The following is an 18,351-nucleotide window of genomic DNA, read 5'->3' on the forward strand; positions in this document are numbered from 1 at the left end:
CTGGTCTCTTGTGACAGAGCGTTCCACCAAGTCGGGGCCAGTGCTGAAAAGGCCCTGGACCTAGTTGAGACCAATCTAAGCTCCTTGAGGCTCGGGACTACACTACACTACACTTGATCTTAGCCAAAAGGGGACCTCCAAAGTGTTGTTATTTATGGACCTTAAGGTCCTCCGTGGGGCATACTAGAAGAGGCGGTCCCATAGGCGCGAGGGTCCTAAGCCACATAGGGCTTTAAAGGTCAAAACCAGCACCTTAAACCTGACCCTGTACTCCACCGGGAGCCAGTGCAGTTGGTAAAGCACTGGATGAATGTGATCCCACAGCAAGGACCCCATAAGGGGTCCTTTACTTCGCTTTGCTTTGCAAAGTAAAATTGCTAAGATGCTAGTATGGGACAAGCTTCTTTAGACCACAGAAGTATTTCATATTTCCTTTAATTAGTGCATTTAAATGAAAAAAGAAAGACTTCACAACCAAAACTACATGGGAAAGAGTGCTTCCTATGATACCATATACACAATAAAGTTAAACAAACACAACTGCAGCATTATCTAAAGTGTTTAAGATTGAAAGAACAGCACGATTGGCTTCAAATACCTGAAGGGGGATTTGGTCTTCTGTTTCGTGAATGGCAGGCCCTCGTGTCAGGCTGTTTTTGAAACTTACATTTTCAACCACTGTTTGCAATACAGCCTGGGAATCGGCTGTTGAAAGAGGGAAATCCCACTGGCCATAAGCAACGCCTTGGGCTTGCCTAAGGTAGCTGTTTGGATCCCAAGCAAAAAGGTGTATGAACAACAATAGATTTCTGTCAACGTACACATCTCAGAGTACTCAAAACACTCAATAAATGTACTTTTGAAATATTTAGATGTGGAGAAAACGTAGAGATAGCCACTTAAATGTCAGTTTCAATCTATTGGAGGAAATGAATCCCCTCCCTCATTTTATCTGAATGGCTTTTCAGAAAATGGGACATGGCAATAACGTCCAAATTAGCACATTATGTTTGGGCAAGAGAATATGTGATGTATTGAAAAATGAACACTTTTTATGTCTCTTTGGAATGAGTAATTTGGCAACGTTGTGAGACCTTATTCATTGCTTTTGCTAAATAGTGGATTGTAATATTTGATTGTAAGTGAGAAACATCAAATCTGGCAGGCCCAGACATGTGAAATAGTAGCTTTCACAATATGCACTCAACAAGTGGCCAAAACTAAATTACAGTCAATGGGTTCCAAATCTAAGTCAAAATGTACAATGAGGATGAGAAGAAGGATAGGGAACCTGTGGCCTTCCAGATGTTGCTCCCATCTTTCATCACCTCTAGACAGCAATGGGAATGGGTCTGGAAACTGGAATCCAACAGCATCTGAAGAGCAATAGGCTCCCCACTCGCTGGATTACAGGAATGGGAGCTATGTGTGTACCTAATACACAATGGAAAACAAACATTAAAAAAATATATGTAATGAGCATTGTTGGATTTCCTCTGTAATACTCTATATGCTCCTATTTCACAAACACACTTGGGGTTGAGAAATGGAATACTGGGTGGAGTTGAATTACGACTGGGCAGGTACTTGTCCTTGTGTTACAGATGCATTTACTCTAAACAGGGACAAACACAACAAATGCCCAATCTGGATGACTGCCTACAGAAGACACTGATGAAACCACTTCCAAAGGTGCTCAGCTAATTAAACCACAGTACAATGGTGCCCCGCAAGACGAATGCCTCGCAAGACAAAAAACTCGCTAGACGAAAGGGCTTTGCGGTTTTTGAGCTGCTTCGCAAGACGAATTTCCCTATGGGCTTGCTTCGCAAGACGAAAACGTCTTGCAAGTTTGTTTCCTTTTTCTTAACACCGTTAATACAGTTGCGACTTGACTTCGAGGAGCAACTCATAGAACGTGGTGTGGTAGCCTTTTTTGAGGTTTTTGAAGACTTTGGTGATTTTTGAAGCTTTTCCAAAACTTTCCCGACACTGTGCTTCGCAAGATGAAAAATTCGCTAGACGAAAAAACTCGCGGAACGAATTAATTTCGTCTTGCGAGGCACCACTGTATCATATTCTAAGTTTTCTTCATTTAATGGAAGGAAATGCATACTAAGCAAGACAAGCTCTAAAACGTTTAGGTCTTGGTGATATATTGTTATTAATGTGTGCTTTAGGGTTAGAATATTGCTGGGTTTTATTCCTTATTTTCTTCCTATATCACTCAGCACTAACGCTATGGTTGCCATAAATTAGCAAGTTTAAAATAATACAAATACCTCTGTGACAAAGCAAATTTCCTCTTTAAAATACTTCCATTTATGAAAACATGCCTCTAGCATTAGAGAACAGTTTTGGCTCTTGTTTCATATTCACTGACCATCTAAAGGCTGGAACAGTTCTAGCCTTTCTCTTTAAAATTCTTTGTTTCCATTGTTTGCAGAAGCTGTCTTTACTGCCTTGGCTCCTTTTCAATTCATTTTTGTTCAGAGTGAACACTTAGCTGCAGCATAGTTACTTCAAAATTGACTTCATACATAACCATGAAACACTGTGGTATATTAAAGGAAAACTGACAAAATTGATTTCAGAACAAATGTCAGTAGACCTAGTTCAGAGGTCACGGTGAAATTGTGAGCTTCAAGCTTATGCATTCTTTCCTTCCCATGCAAACTCTGTTCTCTCCTCTATCTTTTTTCTAGTGTGAGCAAACCACAGTTTCCCAAACTGTCCAAACTGGGCAAACAATGGTTTTGCAGAAACAACCATTTGTTTCCAATCCAAACTTGGAAACTCAACTCAAACCATAGTTTCCAATTTTGATTTGAAAGCAAAGCATACGCTCCTTTTATGTCTCCCACCACCACCTCCAGCACAAAATGGTTTGTGCAAGTCTGGACCAGGCTTTTGTCCAAATTCTGAAGATAATCATGGCAGTCGCCTATGGCCTGATTGCCGCATTACAATGGTTAGGAGGGCACTTCCACTGCCATTGTTTCTTGGTTACAACCAACTCTAGCCAACCCATGTTTAAAAACCAAAATGGTTTATTTATTTATTAAAATTTATATAACTGATTGATTTCAAAAGATTATCAGCAAAAAATTATAAACAGTTAAAAGGAACTACTTGAAACATTCAAAAACTAGGCAAAATCAGTGCTAAGTTCAAAAACAGATTAAAACACACACCAACATTCTACATATCTGATAACACTGATGTTAAAAAAGAAGAAGTAAAGGACCCCTGACAGTTAAGTCCAGTCGCAGACAACTCTGGGGTTGCAGCGCTCATCTCACTTTACAGGCTGAGGGAGCCAGCGTTTGTCTGCAGATAATTTTTCCAGGTCATGTGGCCAGCATGACTAAGCCGTTTCTGGCGAAACCAGAGCAACACACGGAAACGCCATTTACCTTCCCGTCGGAGTGGTACTTATTTATCTGCTTGCACTTTTTGGGGTGCTTTCAAACTGCTAGGTTGGCAGGAGCTGGGACCGAGCAATGGGAGCTCACCTCATCGCAGGGATTCGAACCACCAACTTTCTGATCGGCAAGCCCAAGAGGCTCAGTGGTTTAGACCACAGTGCCATCTGCGTTTCCTAACACTGATGTTATTTTACCCTGAATCTTCTAATGACATTTCCCAGTGACTTCATATATGCAGCACTGGGAACAAGATGGAACCCTGTGACTACCTATTATACAGTGGTACCTCAGGTTAAGTACTTAATTCGTTCCGGAGGTCCATACTTAACCTGAAACTGTTCTTAACCTGAAGCACCACTTTAGCTAATGGGGCCTCCTGCTGCTGCCGCGCCGCCGGAGCACAATTTCTGTTCTCATCCTGAAGCAAAGTACTTAACCTGAGGTAATATTTCTGGGTTAGCGGAGTCTGTAACCTGAAGCGTATGTAACCTGAAGCGTATGTAACTTGAGGTACCACTGTACAGATATCTACTGAGGGTACCAGCCAAAATCAGCAACCAGAAGCACTAAATGCAATAGCCAGTGGAACAGCTTATTCTGTCACTGGGGAAGATACTGTTCAATATAAAGGGGCTCTCAGCTGAACAGTTTTGATGAGCACCATTCACCTATAAGTTTTAGAAGATTAGAAATAAATGCAATATGACCACTAAATCTCCTCTTTTTTGTTTGTTATTAAACTTTTATGGGCATCAAATTCCTAGACCATGACAGATTAGGTTTGGTGTTATACATCATCCTGCACCACCTTTCCTAATCCTCACCACCTTTTCCTCACCACCTTTTCATAGCATGCTATAAAGTACAGTGGCAAAACATAAATAAAGATGTACAACACACATCAACTAGGTTCAGTTGCGCTGCAACATCCGCTACTTTCATTAGGGCTTGTGTCAATTCCCCTGAAACCAGCAGCTAAAGCATCTCTTTTCTCACGTCTGAAGCTCCTCAAAACAAAAAACAGTCTAATATTGTAGATACTAGTTTTCAAGGTGAATCACATCAGTTGCTTCTGTTCTCTGTCAAAAGTACTTGAAAACCTCTTATCTTCCCTTGAGCACTTGACTGATATTAATAATCATCAACACTTCTGTGACGCACTGAAGAAGTACCTGCACTTCGCAAAGTAATTTTCAATAAATCACCATGGGGAGGTGCCTCAAAAGGCAGGATGTCATTGTGTGAGCCTGAATTCACTGCCTTCAAGTTGCAAAATCTCCTGGGGTGGGGTGAGGGAATCAGTGCAGAGCCGAATCATCATTTCAAATTTGCATATCACAGTGAACTGTTAATCCCACAGCATATTCAAGTACATATTAGGCATTTGTGTTGCTCTGGCCTTCTGGAATGTACTGTTCAGCATTCTGAGTTCTACTACCATCGAGTGTAGAAAACATTTTTTAAAAACCTAGTTGAAAGCATCATTATTTCTGGGTGCTCAGGAAACAAAGCCCTTGGAATATCTTGTGCCCTGCAAAGCAAAAGGTATAAAACTGTATACACTTTTCTGGAATACACTTTAATTTTATCTGCGTCTGGAATTTTATGTAATATGAGAAATCTGTCAGCATCTCTTAGATTAATTCTGTTACTGCAAGCCAAGGTTTTAACTCGCCAAAATAAATGCTCTTATAACTCATTTCTTAATAAATAAATGTTTTCTACAAGCTCAAGTTCCAAAATTAATCTGTTTTATGCATTCATTTTACATACAAGCAAATATCTGCAATTGCTCATGCTAGCTCAAGTCTGACAACCAATATTTCTTATAACGTCCATAAGGTATACTTTTTTGCATTAGCAATGTCATGAATATAGTTTGTTCAATGTCACTGTTCAATTTATTTCAAGAATTTAGGAATCACTACCAATGGGAGTTGGTATACACTAGTCAATTGTTCCACAAGTCTGAAATTCATTTTAGTAATACGAAAATAGATTTTACAAGAACTTTTGACAATGTGGTTGTAACAGCTTTCTTCAATCAAATGCAACTTATATGGTTGACACCAAAATGTATTGCTATGATCCCTATGATTTCTTCCTAGATTCATTGGTTCATATATGATATGCACAAAAGGACATGAAGGTGTTGACAAAATGTATTTCAAAATCTGAGAGGCATTTGAGAGCACCCTGGGCAAAGAGACTAGAATGTGTTTATTTAATTGGAACCAATGGCCTGATCCTACAACTTACTACACCAGGAAAAAAGCAATTAGAATATATCATTATAACATCACAGCATAAGCTGTGCACGGGTCTTGCTGTGCAAATGACAGCTGATGTATGTATGCAAATAAAAATGGTTTTCCCAGGAGAAGCAAGTGGAGCCTGGCCAAGTGTTTAGAATTTGCTTTCCTATAGGATGTAAGATATCTGGCCCGGGGCGGGGCCTGGGGCCTCACAAGGACTGCGTGCTGCTTGCTGCCTGCTGCCCAGGAAGACTCCCTGAGTGAGTGCCTGAGGGCCCTGCTCTTGCCACTTACCATCTGGCCTGGGGCGGGGCCTGAAGCCTCATAAGGACTGCGTGCTGCTTGCGGCCTGCTGCCCAGGAAGACTCCCTGAGTGAGTGCCTGAGGGCCCTGCTCTTGCCACTTACCATCTGGCCTGGGGCGGGGCCTGAAGCCTCATAAGGACTGCGTGCTGCTTGCGGCCTGCTGCCCAGGAAGACTCCCTGAGTGAGTGCCTGAGGGCCCTGCTCTTGCCACTTACCATCTGGCCTGGGGCGGGGCCTGGGGCCTCACAAGGACTGCGTGCTGCTTGCGGCCTGCTGCCCAGGAAGACTCCCTGAGTGAGTGCCTGAGGGCCCTGCTCTTGCCACTTACCATCTGGCCTGGGGCGGGGCCTGAAGCCTCATAAGGACTGCGTGCTGCTTGCGGCCTGCTGCCCAGGAAGACTCCCTGAGTGAGTGCTTGTGGGCCCTGCTTTTGCCACTTACCATCTGGCTTGGGGCGGGGCCTGGGGCCTCACAAGGACTGCGTGCTGCTTGCGGCCTGCTGCCCAGGAAGACTCCCTGAGTGAGTGCTTGTGGGCCCTGCTTTTGCCACTTACCATCTGGCCTGGGGCGGGGCCTGAAGCCTCACAAGGACTGCGTGCTGCTTGCTGCTTGCTGCCTGCTGCCCAGGAGGAGTCCCCTGAGTGAGTGCCTGAGGGCCCTGCTCCTCCCTGCCACTTACCACCTGGCCCGGGGCGGGGCCTGACAGGCCTCACTAGGACAGTTGTTACTGCCGGAGAGGCACAGAGTGTTTTTAAAATGTTTTTAAAAATTTTCTTTGGATTTTTTGTATGTGGGGGGTGGGGGTGGGATGGATGTTTGGTTGGGCTTGGGGAATTATTTTTTTTTTATTTTGATGTTTTTGTAATTTTTACATTTTTTTTGTTTGTATTGTTTTATTGGTTTTGTTTGTTTGTTTAAGGTGTTATTTTGTTTTTAGGGGGAGGGTTCAGGGCTGCCGGGGAGTGGGCCCCAGCCCACAAAATGGCTGGGGCATGTTCCACAGGGGGGGATGCACTGGGACAACCGATCTCAGTGATCACGGGTAGGAGGAGGAGTTACGCTAAGACCAGACCATGTCATTACAGAGGAGGCAGGTTTAGTCGTTGTCTGAGGACTATCCCTGCCTCCGGGTCTGGTCCTGTCCGGATGGATACTAGAATCAGCAAGGGATACCCACGTGACCTGAAGGTGCTGCTGTGCAATGCCAGGTCAATGATTCGTAAGACCACTGCCATCCATGACTTGATCATGGATGGAGGATTTGACCTGGCATGTGTAACAGAGACTTGGTTGGATGAAGCAGATGGGCCTGTCCTTGCCGCTGCTTGTCCACCAGGTTTCTCTTACGCACAGCAACCCAGGTCACGTGGGCGGGGAGGGGGGGTTGCAGTGATTTTTAGGAAGTCATTAGTTTGCACCAGGCGTCCTATTGGGAAGACCCAGTTTTCTGAGTGCATGTTCTGGAAGTTGGGCAATAGGGGCAGTACAGGATTCCTTTTGGTGTACCGACCTCCCCGCTGCACCAAGGATTCCCTGCCCGAGCTGCTTCAGGTCGTGGCGGATGTTCTCCTGGAGACACCCAGCCTGGTCGTCCTAGGGGATTTTAACATCCATGCCGACACGGCCTTACAAGGGGCCGCTCGGGACTTCGTGGAAAGCATGGCCTCCATGGGGCTGTCCCTGAATAAGTCTGGCCCAACCCATAGCCGTGGACATGCCTTGGACCTGGTGTTTACCTCTATGGATGTTGGTGATCTGACACTAAGTAAAAGCGAAATGAAAGAAGTGCCATGGTCAGATCACTTCCTGGTGCAACTGGACTTCTCTGCGACCCATCCCCTCTGCAGGGAGGTGGGACCAATTCGGATGGTCCGCCCCCGCCACTTAATGGATCCAAATGGTTTCCAGAGAGTGGTAGGGGATGCTTTATCCCATGTTGATGGCCTTTCAGCCGATTCCCTGGTGGCCCGCTGGAATGTGGAGTTAACCAGGGCTATTGACTGTTTGGCTCCGAAGCACCCTCTCCGATTGCATGGAGCCCGGACAGCCCCGTGGTTTTCCACGGATCTGAGGGCAATGAAACAATCGTTGAGACGGCTAGAGCGCCGGTGGCGGATAACTCATTCCGAATCTGACCGGACACAGGTTAGAGCTCAACGTCGAGCCTACCAAGTGGCGATAGCGACGGCGAAGAAGAATTTCTTCACCGCCTCTATTGCATCTGCAGAAAACAGCAGCAGGAGACTTTTTCAGGTGGTTCACAATTTAGCGGAACCACCTGCAACATCGGGGCCCAGTACGGGCCACATGTTCTCCTGCAATGATTTTGCAAAGTTTTTTGCAGATAAAATCGCCCAGATTCGGGAAGAAGTAGACTCCACCGTGGGAGCAGGGCCGGGGCGGGAGAGTGCTAGAGTTCTGTCTAGTCAAGTTGAGTGGGATCAATTTCAACCTGTTACCTCCGAGGATGTGGACAGGCTGCTTGGACGAGTGAAACCAACCACCTGTCTCCTGGATCCTTGCCCATCCTGGCTTATAAAAGCTAGCCGGGAAGGACTGGGCGATGGGCTTCGTGGGGTGGTGAATGCTTCCCTCCGTGAGGGAGCCTTCCCAGACCCGCTGAAAGAGGCGGTTATTAAACCGCTTCTTAAAAAACCATCTTTAGATGCGGCCACGATGGCCAACTATCGCCCAGTCTCAAATCTTCCATTCCTGGGCAAGGTGATTGAGCGAGTGGTTGCTGAACAACTCCAGGCACGCCTGGAAGAAGCGGACCATTTGGATCCCTTCCAGTCGGGATTCAGGCCTCATCATGGGACTGAAACTGCCTTGGTCGCACTGGTTGATGATCTCCGGCGGGCTAGGGACAAAGGTGAGAGCTGTTTCCTAGTTCTGCTGGATCTCTCAGCGGCGTTTGATACCATCGACCATAGCATCCTTCTGGACCGTCTTGAGGGGCTGGGAGCTGGGGGCACTGTTATACAGTGGTTCCGCTCCTTCCTCCTGGGCCGTGTTCAGAAAGTGGTGGTGGGGGATGAGTGTTCAGACCCTTGGGCCCTCACTTGTGGGGTGCCTCAGGGTTCTGTCCTCTCCCCCATGCTTTTTAACATCTATATGAAGCCGCTGGGAGAGATCATCAGGAGGTTTGGGCTGGGTGTTCATCAGTATGCGGATGACACCCAGCTCTACCTCTCTTTTAAATCAGAACCAGTGAAGGCGGTGAAGGTCCTGTGTGAGTGTCTGGAGGCGGTTGGAGGATGGATGGCGGCTAACAGATTGAGGTTGAATCCTGACAAGACAGAAGTACTGTTTTTGGGGGACAGGAGGCGGGCAGGTGTGGAGGATTCCCTGGTCCTGAATGGGGTAACTGTGCCCCTGAAGGACCAGGTGCGCAGCCTGGGAGTCATTTTGGACTCACAGCTGTCCATGGAGGCACAGGTCAAATCTGTGTCCAGGGCAGCTGTTTACCAACTCCATCTGGTACGTAGGCTGAGACCCTATCTGCCTGCGGACTGTCTCGCCAGAGTGGTGCATGCTCTGGTTATCTCCCGCTTGGACTACTGCAATGCGCTCTACGTGGGGCTACCTTTGAAGGTGACGCGGAAACTACAACTAATCCAGAATGCGGCAGCTAGACTGGTGACTGGGAGCGGCCGCCGAGACCATATAACACCGGTCTTGAAAGACCTGCATTGGCTCCCAGTACGTTTCCGAGCACAATTCAAAGTGTTGGTGCTGACCTTTAAAGCCCTAAACGGCCTCGGTCCAGTATACCTGAAGGAGCGTCTCCACCCCCATCAGTCTGCCCGGACGCTGAGGTCCAGCGCCGAGGGCCTTCTGGCGGTTCCCTCACTGCGAGAAGCAAAGCTACAGGGAACCAGGCAGAGGGCCTTCTCGGTAGTGGCGCCCGCCCTGTGGAACGCCCTTCCAGCAGATGTCAAAGCGATAAACAACTACCTGACATTCAGGAGACATCTTAAGGCAGCCCTGTTCAGGGAAGTTTTTAACGTGTGACATTTTACTGTATTTCTGGTTTTTATGGAAGCCGCCCAGAGTGGCTGGGGAGGCCCAGCCAGATGGGCGGGGTATAAATAATAAATTATTATTATTATTATTATTATTATTATTATTATTATTATTATCCGTCTGAAATAAGACAAACAATGAAATTTAGAGGTATGTACAGCCAATACTGTCCACAATCCTATATTAATTTACGCCAATTGTCTGAACTTAAGCTCTTAAGATGAACTGCAAACCATTGTTCAAACATTCAAAAGAAAGTTGCAGCCAGATGGGTGGAGTATAAACAATACTATTACTAATAATTTTACTTAAGGAAGAGTTCACCTTAATTAACCACAGCCACTCTTCTCCTGATCCTACTAAAAACAAAAACAAAGAAAGCCACTGTTAAACGGTGTGACTCAACTAATTTGGAGTTATTTAAATATAACATTAACTAACCCCCCAAACCCTGAGTATATCAGAAAAGCAAATGGGCAAACATGCAGAGGTGATCTTCCCAATCTTTACTCTGCAGCTTCCGCTCAGTTAATGACTGGCAGATTCCCTGCCAACTTGGGGTCAAACAGACTGGCCTTTGCATATGAGAATTTTAGGCAGCAGCACAATATTCCTTTCAGCTGGTACTCTTGGGTATCCTTTCCTTCCCCGAAAGTGAGCAAAACTGTGTGTTATGCATTTTGGAGTAGCTCATTTTCACTTTGCTCACGAACTACATAAATATGAAATGGCGCTCTACCTGCCCTGTCGATCGGAAGGGCTATATTCCTATTTTATTTCTGTTTCTCAAGTAATCCTGAACCTAACAGTATTCTGCAGAACTTCTCCAATTGTTCTCAGAGCTCACTTTCAAAAAAAGTCTTCAGTTTATTTAACCTTTTTAATGAGAACTCCTAGAAAATTAAGTTCCAAAAATAACGTCTGTTGATAGCTCAGTCAGCAAAGCATGAGACTCTTAGCCTAAGGTCCATGGTTCGAGCCCCATGTTCAGCAAAATATTCCTGCACTGCTTGGACTTGGAGTAGATGTTCCTCATGGTCCCTTCCAATCCTACAGTTCTATGATTCTATGAATAATCTCACCCCATATCTGCCAAATCAATCACTGCCAAATCAAATCAATTCTGCAGTTTCCATTTTATTAGGAGGTCCATTTTATAAGATGGGAGCAAACAACTTTTGGTATGGCAGCACCTGAACTTCAGTACTTCCTCCTGTTGCCATCTCTCCTGTTTTCTTCAGTGCCTTCCTTTTTCAACAAGCCTTTTTTTATCCCAGTCCCTATGGGAGGCAAAATTGTTTTTCTATTGGTTTTCATAAGAACACAAGGAGAGCCTGCTGGGTCAGATCTAGTCCACCATCCTGCTCTCTCAGTAGACAACCAGATGCCTGTGGAAAACCTGCAAGCAGGACCTGAGCCCAAAGGAACTCTCCCCTCTTGTGGTTTCCAGCAACTGGTATCAAAAACATTGCTGCCCCCAACTGGAAAGGCACAGCATCGCTATCATGGATAGCTGCCACTCATAGCCTTTCATTGTTAAATTGGTTTGGGGGGTTTCATGACAAGCAATTCATAAAATGAGATGAAGTTGAATAAATGAATAATTCTCTAAGCCAGCGGTTCTCATCCTGTGGGTCCCCAGATGTTGTTGGACTACAACTCCCATCATCCCTGAGCTCCTGCCTTGCTAGCTAGGGGTGATGGGAGTTGTAGTTCAACAACATCTGAGGACCCACAGGTTGAGAAAGGCTGCTCTAAGCTTTGCTCAGGCATCCCTACATATGGGAATGGGAACACGGTCATTAGCCCCAGCTAGTGCTCCCGAGGGCCGGCCCTCCCCACTTCTCATTTTCTGGGGCTGAGTTTCTGCAGCAAGTTGGCTGATCTAATCATGCAGGTAACCTTGCACATTCAGGGGTGCCTCGTCTGCTGCACTTCAGCCTGAACGGACCGAGGGCTACAGGGGTGGGCCATTGGGAAAGCAAAAGAGAGAATGGCGAGAGGGGAAGCATTCCTATCTTATCCATCTTTATCGCAAGCTCTCTGTCTCACTTAGGAAAGCAGGCTAGAGGCATGTGTGTTATTTGTACCTTACAAAGAGTAGCTCTTTTAGTCTCACCTTTCCGGTAACTATCAATAAGCGGGGGGGGGGGGGAGGGCAGCAGAGAAAAAGACTTGTCCTCATGACCACAAAGATAACCTAGTTGTTGGCTAAAGTGGTATATTTCCTTCATTTCAGATCTCGGCATTCCTACAAAGTTCGGATCTCTCCCTCATGTCCCATTTAAACCCCACCCCTTCAGATAAATAAATATATAAATGCAGGCCCAAATATATTCCTATGTCAAGGAGATAAAGAACTACCTACGGTAACTTTTAGAAGACATCTGAAGGCAGCCCAGTATTGGGAAGTTTCTTTTAATGTTTGATATTTTACTACGTTTTATATATGCTGTAAGCTGCCCAGGGGTATGGGCGGGGTATACATAATAATAAAATTATTATTAATTATTATTTAGAATCCTGAAATTCCAGTATTAAAGAAGTGCTACTGAGAATAAGGTTAATTAATACTGGATTCTCTGAATTACATAAAAAATCATATCGTGTTAACTAGGAGAAGTTTATGTTGGTTATCTGATGTTGGAGTTCACTTAGTGAGAATCTTAAGAATTTGGGTTACTCTCTGCACTTAGTATTGCAGGTCTCATCTGCACTATACATTTAAAGCAGCATCATACCACTTTAAACAGTGGTGGAATCCCCCAAAGAATCCTGGGAAATAGGAGTGGTAATACAGAAAAACATCTGGAAGACAGCATAGATAAATTGTTAGTGCCATTTCACTTAAGAGTCATTGCTAGTTGTGCATTACTTGTCAACAAATTATTTACTGGCTTGATTTCTCTGTTTGATTGAGTGGAGAACAAGCATTGCATTTATCTATTATTACATATATATCCCATCTTTTCTTCAAGCAGTATCAATTGCTAGGCTGGGCAGCTAGTATGGGAAGATATTTTTGTTAAATCTTTTGTTTTTTTCTTAAGGAAAAACAAGTGATATCTACCTACCCCCTAGGGCCCAGAAAATATAAATCTGATATTACTATCAAAACATAAAGAAACAGAAATGCCAACCTGTTTACTCTCCCATCTTCTCAAAACTGATTCATTCATCAAGGGTTCTGTCCAGCACATATATGTACATTATGCATGAGCAAGCAAACAGCTTGATGCACAAAATGATGCAAAAACTACGTTTGTTCTCCTTTCTTTTTTGCTTCTGAAGGAATATCTGAAGTAGAAACTTAACAATTTCTCCAGAAACAAAATGCATTCACAGAAGATGCAGGAACAGCTCAGGCAATTCACTTCGTGAGAAAAATGTACATATCTGCATAACAGCCAAAACTGTTCAGAATTGAGTGCTACGTTCACAATAGTCTGAAATCCCTTATGGACATGAAAAACATACTGTTGTGTTGCTGTGTCTATATACAACAGCAGGAACTATATTCTTCCATGTACAGTACATCATATAAGATATTTGCTGTTTCCACTGCTATAATAATGGAACCACAGGAAGTAGATATGAAGAAGTGTGTCTAAGAATGCGAAAGAGCTGAAGAGAAGAGAACTTTTCCAAGTTTTGGTAGCCTCTATGAACATCACTGAATCTGATCTGTCTCATATTTTGCTATGTAACTGTAGTTTCAGGAGTGCCAGATAATTTCATGATGCTATCAAATGTGATGAGTAATGTTGCCAGAAAACTAATACAGAGGTCTGAAGTTCTTCTAAAGGGGATAAACTTTCTAAACATTATCGGTTGAACCCAAAGGTTCCAACAGAAAGCCTCTTCCCATCAAATAAGGCAACCTTTGCTTCCCATCCATTTGTTTCTGAAATACTGGACTGTTATTTACAACAGGATAATAACATTATGCACCTCAGCACCCATTTCCCCACCCTTAGTCTGCATTTTTAAGCTACAATTTATAAAACTTTATTGCTAAATGTAGCTTGCTTTGCTACAAATAGCAATCAGCAGATCCAAGTCCTGGAGTATGCTTGAAAATAATACTGTTTCTTACATATAAGCCATTTTGAATTTGTTTAAATCTAACCTAAATTTCCCAGGTGCACTGCTGCGGCCACACACCATGTGAAACAAAGACAGGCTGTTCATTCAGATATGCAGCTATTAACAGGTTAGATTTTCCTAACATTTCAAATACCTGGAAAATGCAACAGAGAGATGTTTCATCAGGGAAGCTGAGAATAAATCACCCTGTTTATGTAACAATACTGATGTTTCATTATAATTGTCAAAAGGACAGTACCACTAATATTAAATATCTATGTTGGCTGTCTTTTTCAAGTTTCAAGTTTGGCCATAATCAAAGGAAAACAAGAAAAGGGGGGAAAGTTGATCTGATTCGCATGTTTTAGACACCCCAGTAATTACCAAACTTTTCTTCACTTGTGGAAATATATTCAAATATCTGAATCAAAGACAAAGTTAAAACATGTTCATACAGGCAGAGGGTTACATGGGGGTTATGTTCCAAGGAACCATGTGCCTCAGTGAAATCGCATATAATCAAAACCCATTGAAAATGCCTGCAAACACCCTGTTCCGCCCCCGTTCTGCCCCACCCTATCCTGCCCCACCCCACCCTTTTAGTGATGTTTCAGTGATTTCTTTTTGATGTTTCCGGGTCACTTCCAGGTTCGGTGCAATGCACATATACACGACCGTGCGCATATTTTAAGTGCGTAAACTGGGGGCCTGTCTGTATTGCTTATTAAGTAGCAATTCATTATAGCATAGTTTGTTAGATATGTGAAATGTTTGTAAAACATTTTTGTGGTTGTTTTTACTGCATGCTAAAATGATTCTTCTTAATATGGAATCAAAACAAATCTATATTCTATATGACTGTACTATTTGTATGGTATACTACTATACACTAGTGCATGGATAGGCAAACTAAGGCCTGGGGGCCGGATCTGGCCCAATCGCCTTCTAAATCCAGTCAGTGGAAGGTCCAGGAATCAGCGTGTTTTTACATGAGTAGAATGTGTCATTTTATTTAAAATGCATCTCTGGGTTATTTGTGGGGCACAGGAATTCATTCGGGGTTTTTTTCCAAAATATAGTCTGGCTCCCCACAAAAGTTTGCTGACCCCTGCGACTTGTGTATTTAAACTGTTCATAAATGCACATGTAGGATCCATATCCTAAGTGTTCAATCCAGAAAGAGAAAATAGAATTATAGACAGTGGATTTTTTTTAACATAACAAAACAAAATAGAGAACATTACCTTTAGCTGGATTTACTTTTATCCCTGACTTATACAGCATCTCTTCATTCTGCCAGTCCCCATTCCTGACAAAAGTCTTGAGTCCATAGAAAAATATTAATGCAGCTGTGGCAAAAAAAATCAAGTTCTTCAGAAAGCGTTTTTGCGCTTTGATGTAGAGGGCCCTGGTGCCCACAGTGATCAGCAGGCAGAAGCCCATACTAGGTATATACAAGACACGCTCTGCTATCACAAAGCCTACATAGAAAAAAAAGTTTGTGGCTGGAATAAAGGGCACAATTAATAAGGACAGAGACAGAACTACAATATTCTCAGTTGAGGGGAGTTGCGGTCTCTGCGGCAAGTGTTTGTTAATGCCGTTTTCTTCTTTAGATACAAAGCTGGGCTTCAACTCCAAGCTTTTATACTCCATTTCTGATAGGCAGTTATGGCCATTGGTGTTCTGCTTGCCATTTGTTACGTTTTTCCCATTGCATTCTCTCTCTTTGCTGGAGCTTTTCAAACCGGTGTAAGCAAGGAGGAGAAGTCCAGCATAAAAGGCCACTGTGTGTAGGTTCCTCCAGTCACTGACTGTTTTGAGAAGAGGCACAGCATCCATGGACCAATCAAAGCTAAGAGTGTCCGGGCACAGCAATAGCCAAAGATTTTTGGTTGGCAGGTAAAAAAAGGTCAAGGTTCGTGTTAGAAAACTCTCCGAGTCAGCTGCTGGGTTGTCAGAGTTGGAAAAGCTGGGAGGTTTGTTCCCCATCCAATAAAAGCGAAGACCTAGTAGCAAAGCTCCCCAGAAGATCAATAAACCAATGCTCAAAAGAAGGGGTAAATTCTTCCGCTGAAAGGGAAAAAAGAACAATAAATAAAATTACATTCATATTTTGGTTTTGGGGATTCTGAGGTTGCTTCAGTGAGCTTTTAAAAACCTTACCTAAAGAAACTATACAGTCCAACAAGCTTTTCCAGTACAATCTATTATGTCTAAATGCTTTTATAGTATTGCTTGTCCATCACTAAGGTTTGTTGTAAACCAGAAGCTACACCGTTATAAAAATAGAAATACTGTCTTATCTTGCAAATTTTCCACCTTTTTTGTGTGTGCGTGTGCAATTAGGCCACTTGCATGATTTGATTCTGCATGTGAGCATCTGGCATGTGCATGAAATGGTCATGTGATTTCATCACACTTTGCTTAATCTGCTTTTTGCCTTACACAAAGAAGCTCCAGAATTTCAATTGCACAAGGAGCAATCTAAACTCACACTTGTAATAATGCAGTTGCAATCAGCATACTGAAAATCTGTCGCTCCTTTCCCATTCATTAACTCCAGTCTCTGCTTTAGCCTGGACATCAAATACACTTTTTTTCAAAGGACACGTAAAATTGTTTCTCTCCAGAATCCTCCCCATAGTGCGCTCTCTCTCTCTCTCTCTCTCTCTCTCTCTCTCTTCCGTTTCTTTTTCCCTCCAGGGACGATCTGGAGCTCCATTCAAAATAGCAATTTCAGCTATACTGAGCTGCTATGCGGGGTCCAAAGGTCAAAGACATGAGCAAACTAGCTACAACAAGTGCACTTTAAAGCATGCCTTTAGTTTACTTATGGTAGGCAGTAATAGCTTGACATTTGCTTGAACTGCTCATCATATTCATGCTGTATATCTTGGTCAATTATTTGGTTTCTGTGTGTGGTTTTTCTGGCTTCTGAAATTGCAGAAATTGCTTTAGCATCCCCCCCCCCATCATCCTCAGTGCTTACATATTGCTTAGGTGTTCACTGAGCTTTCCATAGTTTTAGATTGGAAGCCTTCCTAATAATCTCCAGCATGCCAACCATAACACAAGATAATGTTATGAGCCACAAAGTATGCATAAATACACCATGCTTAAGAATTTCTGCTTCTCTCCCAAGATTCTTAAATGAAGACTGTGAAAGATAAAACTTTGACCATCAGCATATTTTAGAATATGCTGCTACAGTATATCTTGTGGAATCAATACAGAGTACAATTAGCCAAATTAACAAGGAACCACAACTCAAAAGATGCGTTGGTAACCCTGGTGCCAGCACTAGCAAAGGTTACACGTGCATCTGTGATTGACCATTTTATGCAATACTGAAACTTGGAATATCACATTTTCCAGCATACTGTAGAACTGTAGCAAGCGTGAAGGTGGCAGGAAGCATGTGACAAAGTTGCCTTCCCTAACAACAGGGCATATGTTGCTTGACAAAAGCTCTTCTAAAAGTCAGGAAAGTGCAGAAAGTTGCGAGTTTGGGGAGCAGGGGCGGAGAATTCTGAACATACTAAGGAGCTATTGGAACCGATACAAGTAATAATAATAATCATTTTATTATTTATATGCCACCCATCTGACTGGGCTGCCCTAGCCACTCTGGGAGGCTCCCAACAAAATGTAATAAAACATAAACCATTTAAAAAATTCCCAATACTGTGCTGCATTCAGATGTCTTCTAAAAGTCATATAGTTATTTATCTGTTTTACATTTGATGGGAGGGCATTCCACAGGGCAGGTTCCCTGTAACTTCACTTCTTGCAGTGGGGAAACTGCCAGAAGGCCCCCATAGCTGGGTCTCAGTGTCTGGGCTGGGTGATGGGGGTGGAGATGCTCCTTCAGCTATACAGGGCTTGGTTCTGAGGATCCAGGTGTATACACAAAAACTGGAAAGCCTGGAACCCCTGGAACCAGACCCCACAAGGTGGAGGGTGCCTTACTTGGCTTTGGGAAGGAGTCAGGAGGGCTCTGGCAGGGTCCTAGAACCCTCTCACCTACTTCCCAAACTTCTGCAAGCACTTGCCCAGCTTTGGGAAGGAGGCATAAGGGCTCTAGAACCCTGCCAAAATTAATGGGCACTGCCATTCAAATAAATAACAACAACAACAACAACAACAATTTATTATTTGTACCCCGCCCATCTGGCTGGGTTTTCCCAGCCACTCTGAGCTGCTTCAGAATAAGATTAAGAATACATTAAAATGTCACACATTAAAAAC

The 18,351-nt window shown here is 43.7% G+C and overlaps 1 protein-coding gene across 1 annotated transcript in view; it reads right to left on the reverse strand.

Moving 5' to 3' along the window:
• Positions 1 to 18,351, reverse strand: part of TMTC2 (transmembrane O-mannosyltransferase targeting cadherins 2) — a 189,583-nt gene that overhangs the window by 65,257 nt on the left and 105,975 nt on the right. Inside the window, exon 3 of the mRNA XM_081211238.1 lies at positions 15,345 to 16,173. Coding sequence (XP_081067364.1) covers positions 15,345 to 16,173 — 829 coding nt within the window. The remainder of the gene's footprint in view (positions 1 to 15,344; positions 16,174 to 18,351) is intronic.

Source organism: Podarcis bocagei (assembly GCF_964188305.1).
Source record: "Podarcis bocagei genome assembly, chromosome: 10".
NCBI classification, from domain to species: domain Eukaryota; kingdom Metazoa; phylum Chordata; class Lepidosauria; order Squamata; family Lacertidae; genus Podarcis; species Podarcis bocagei.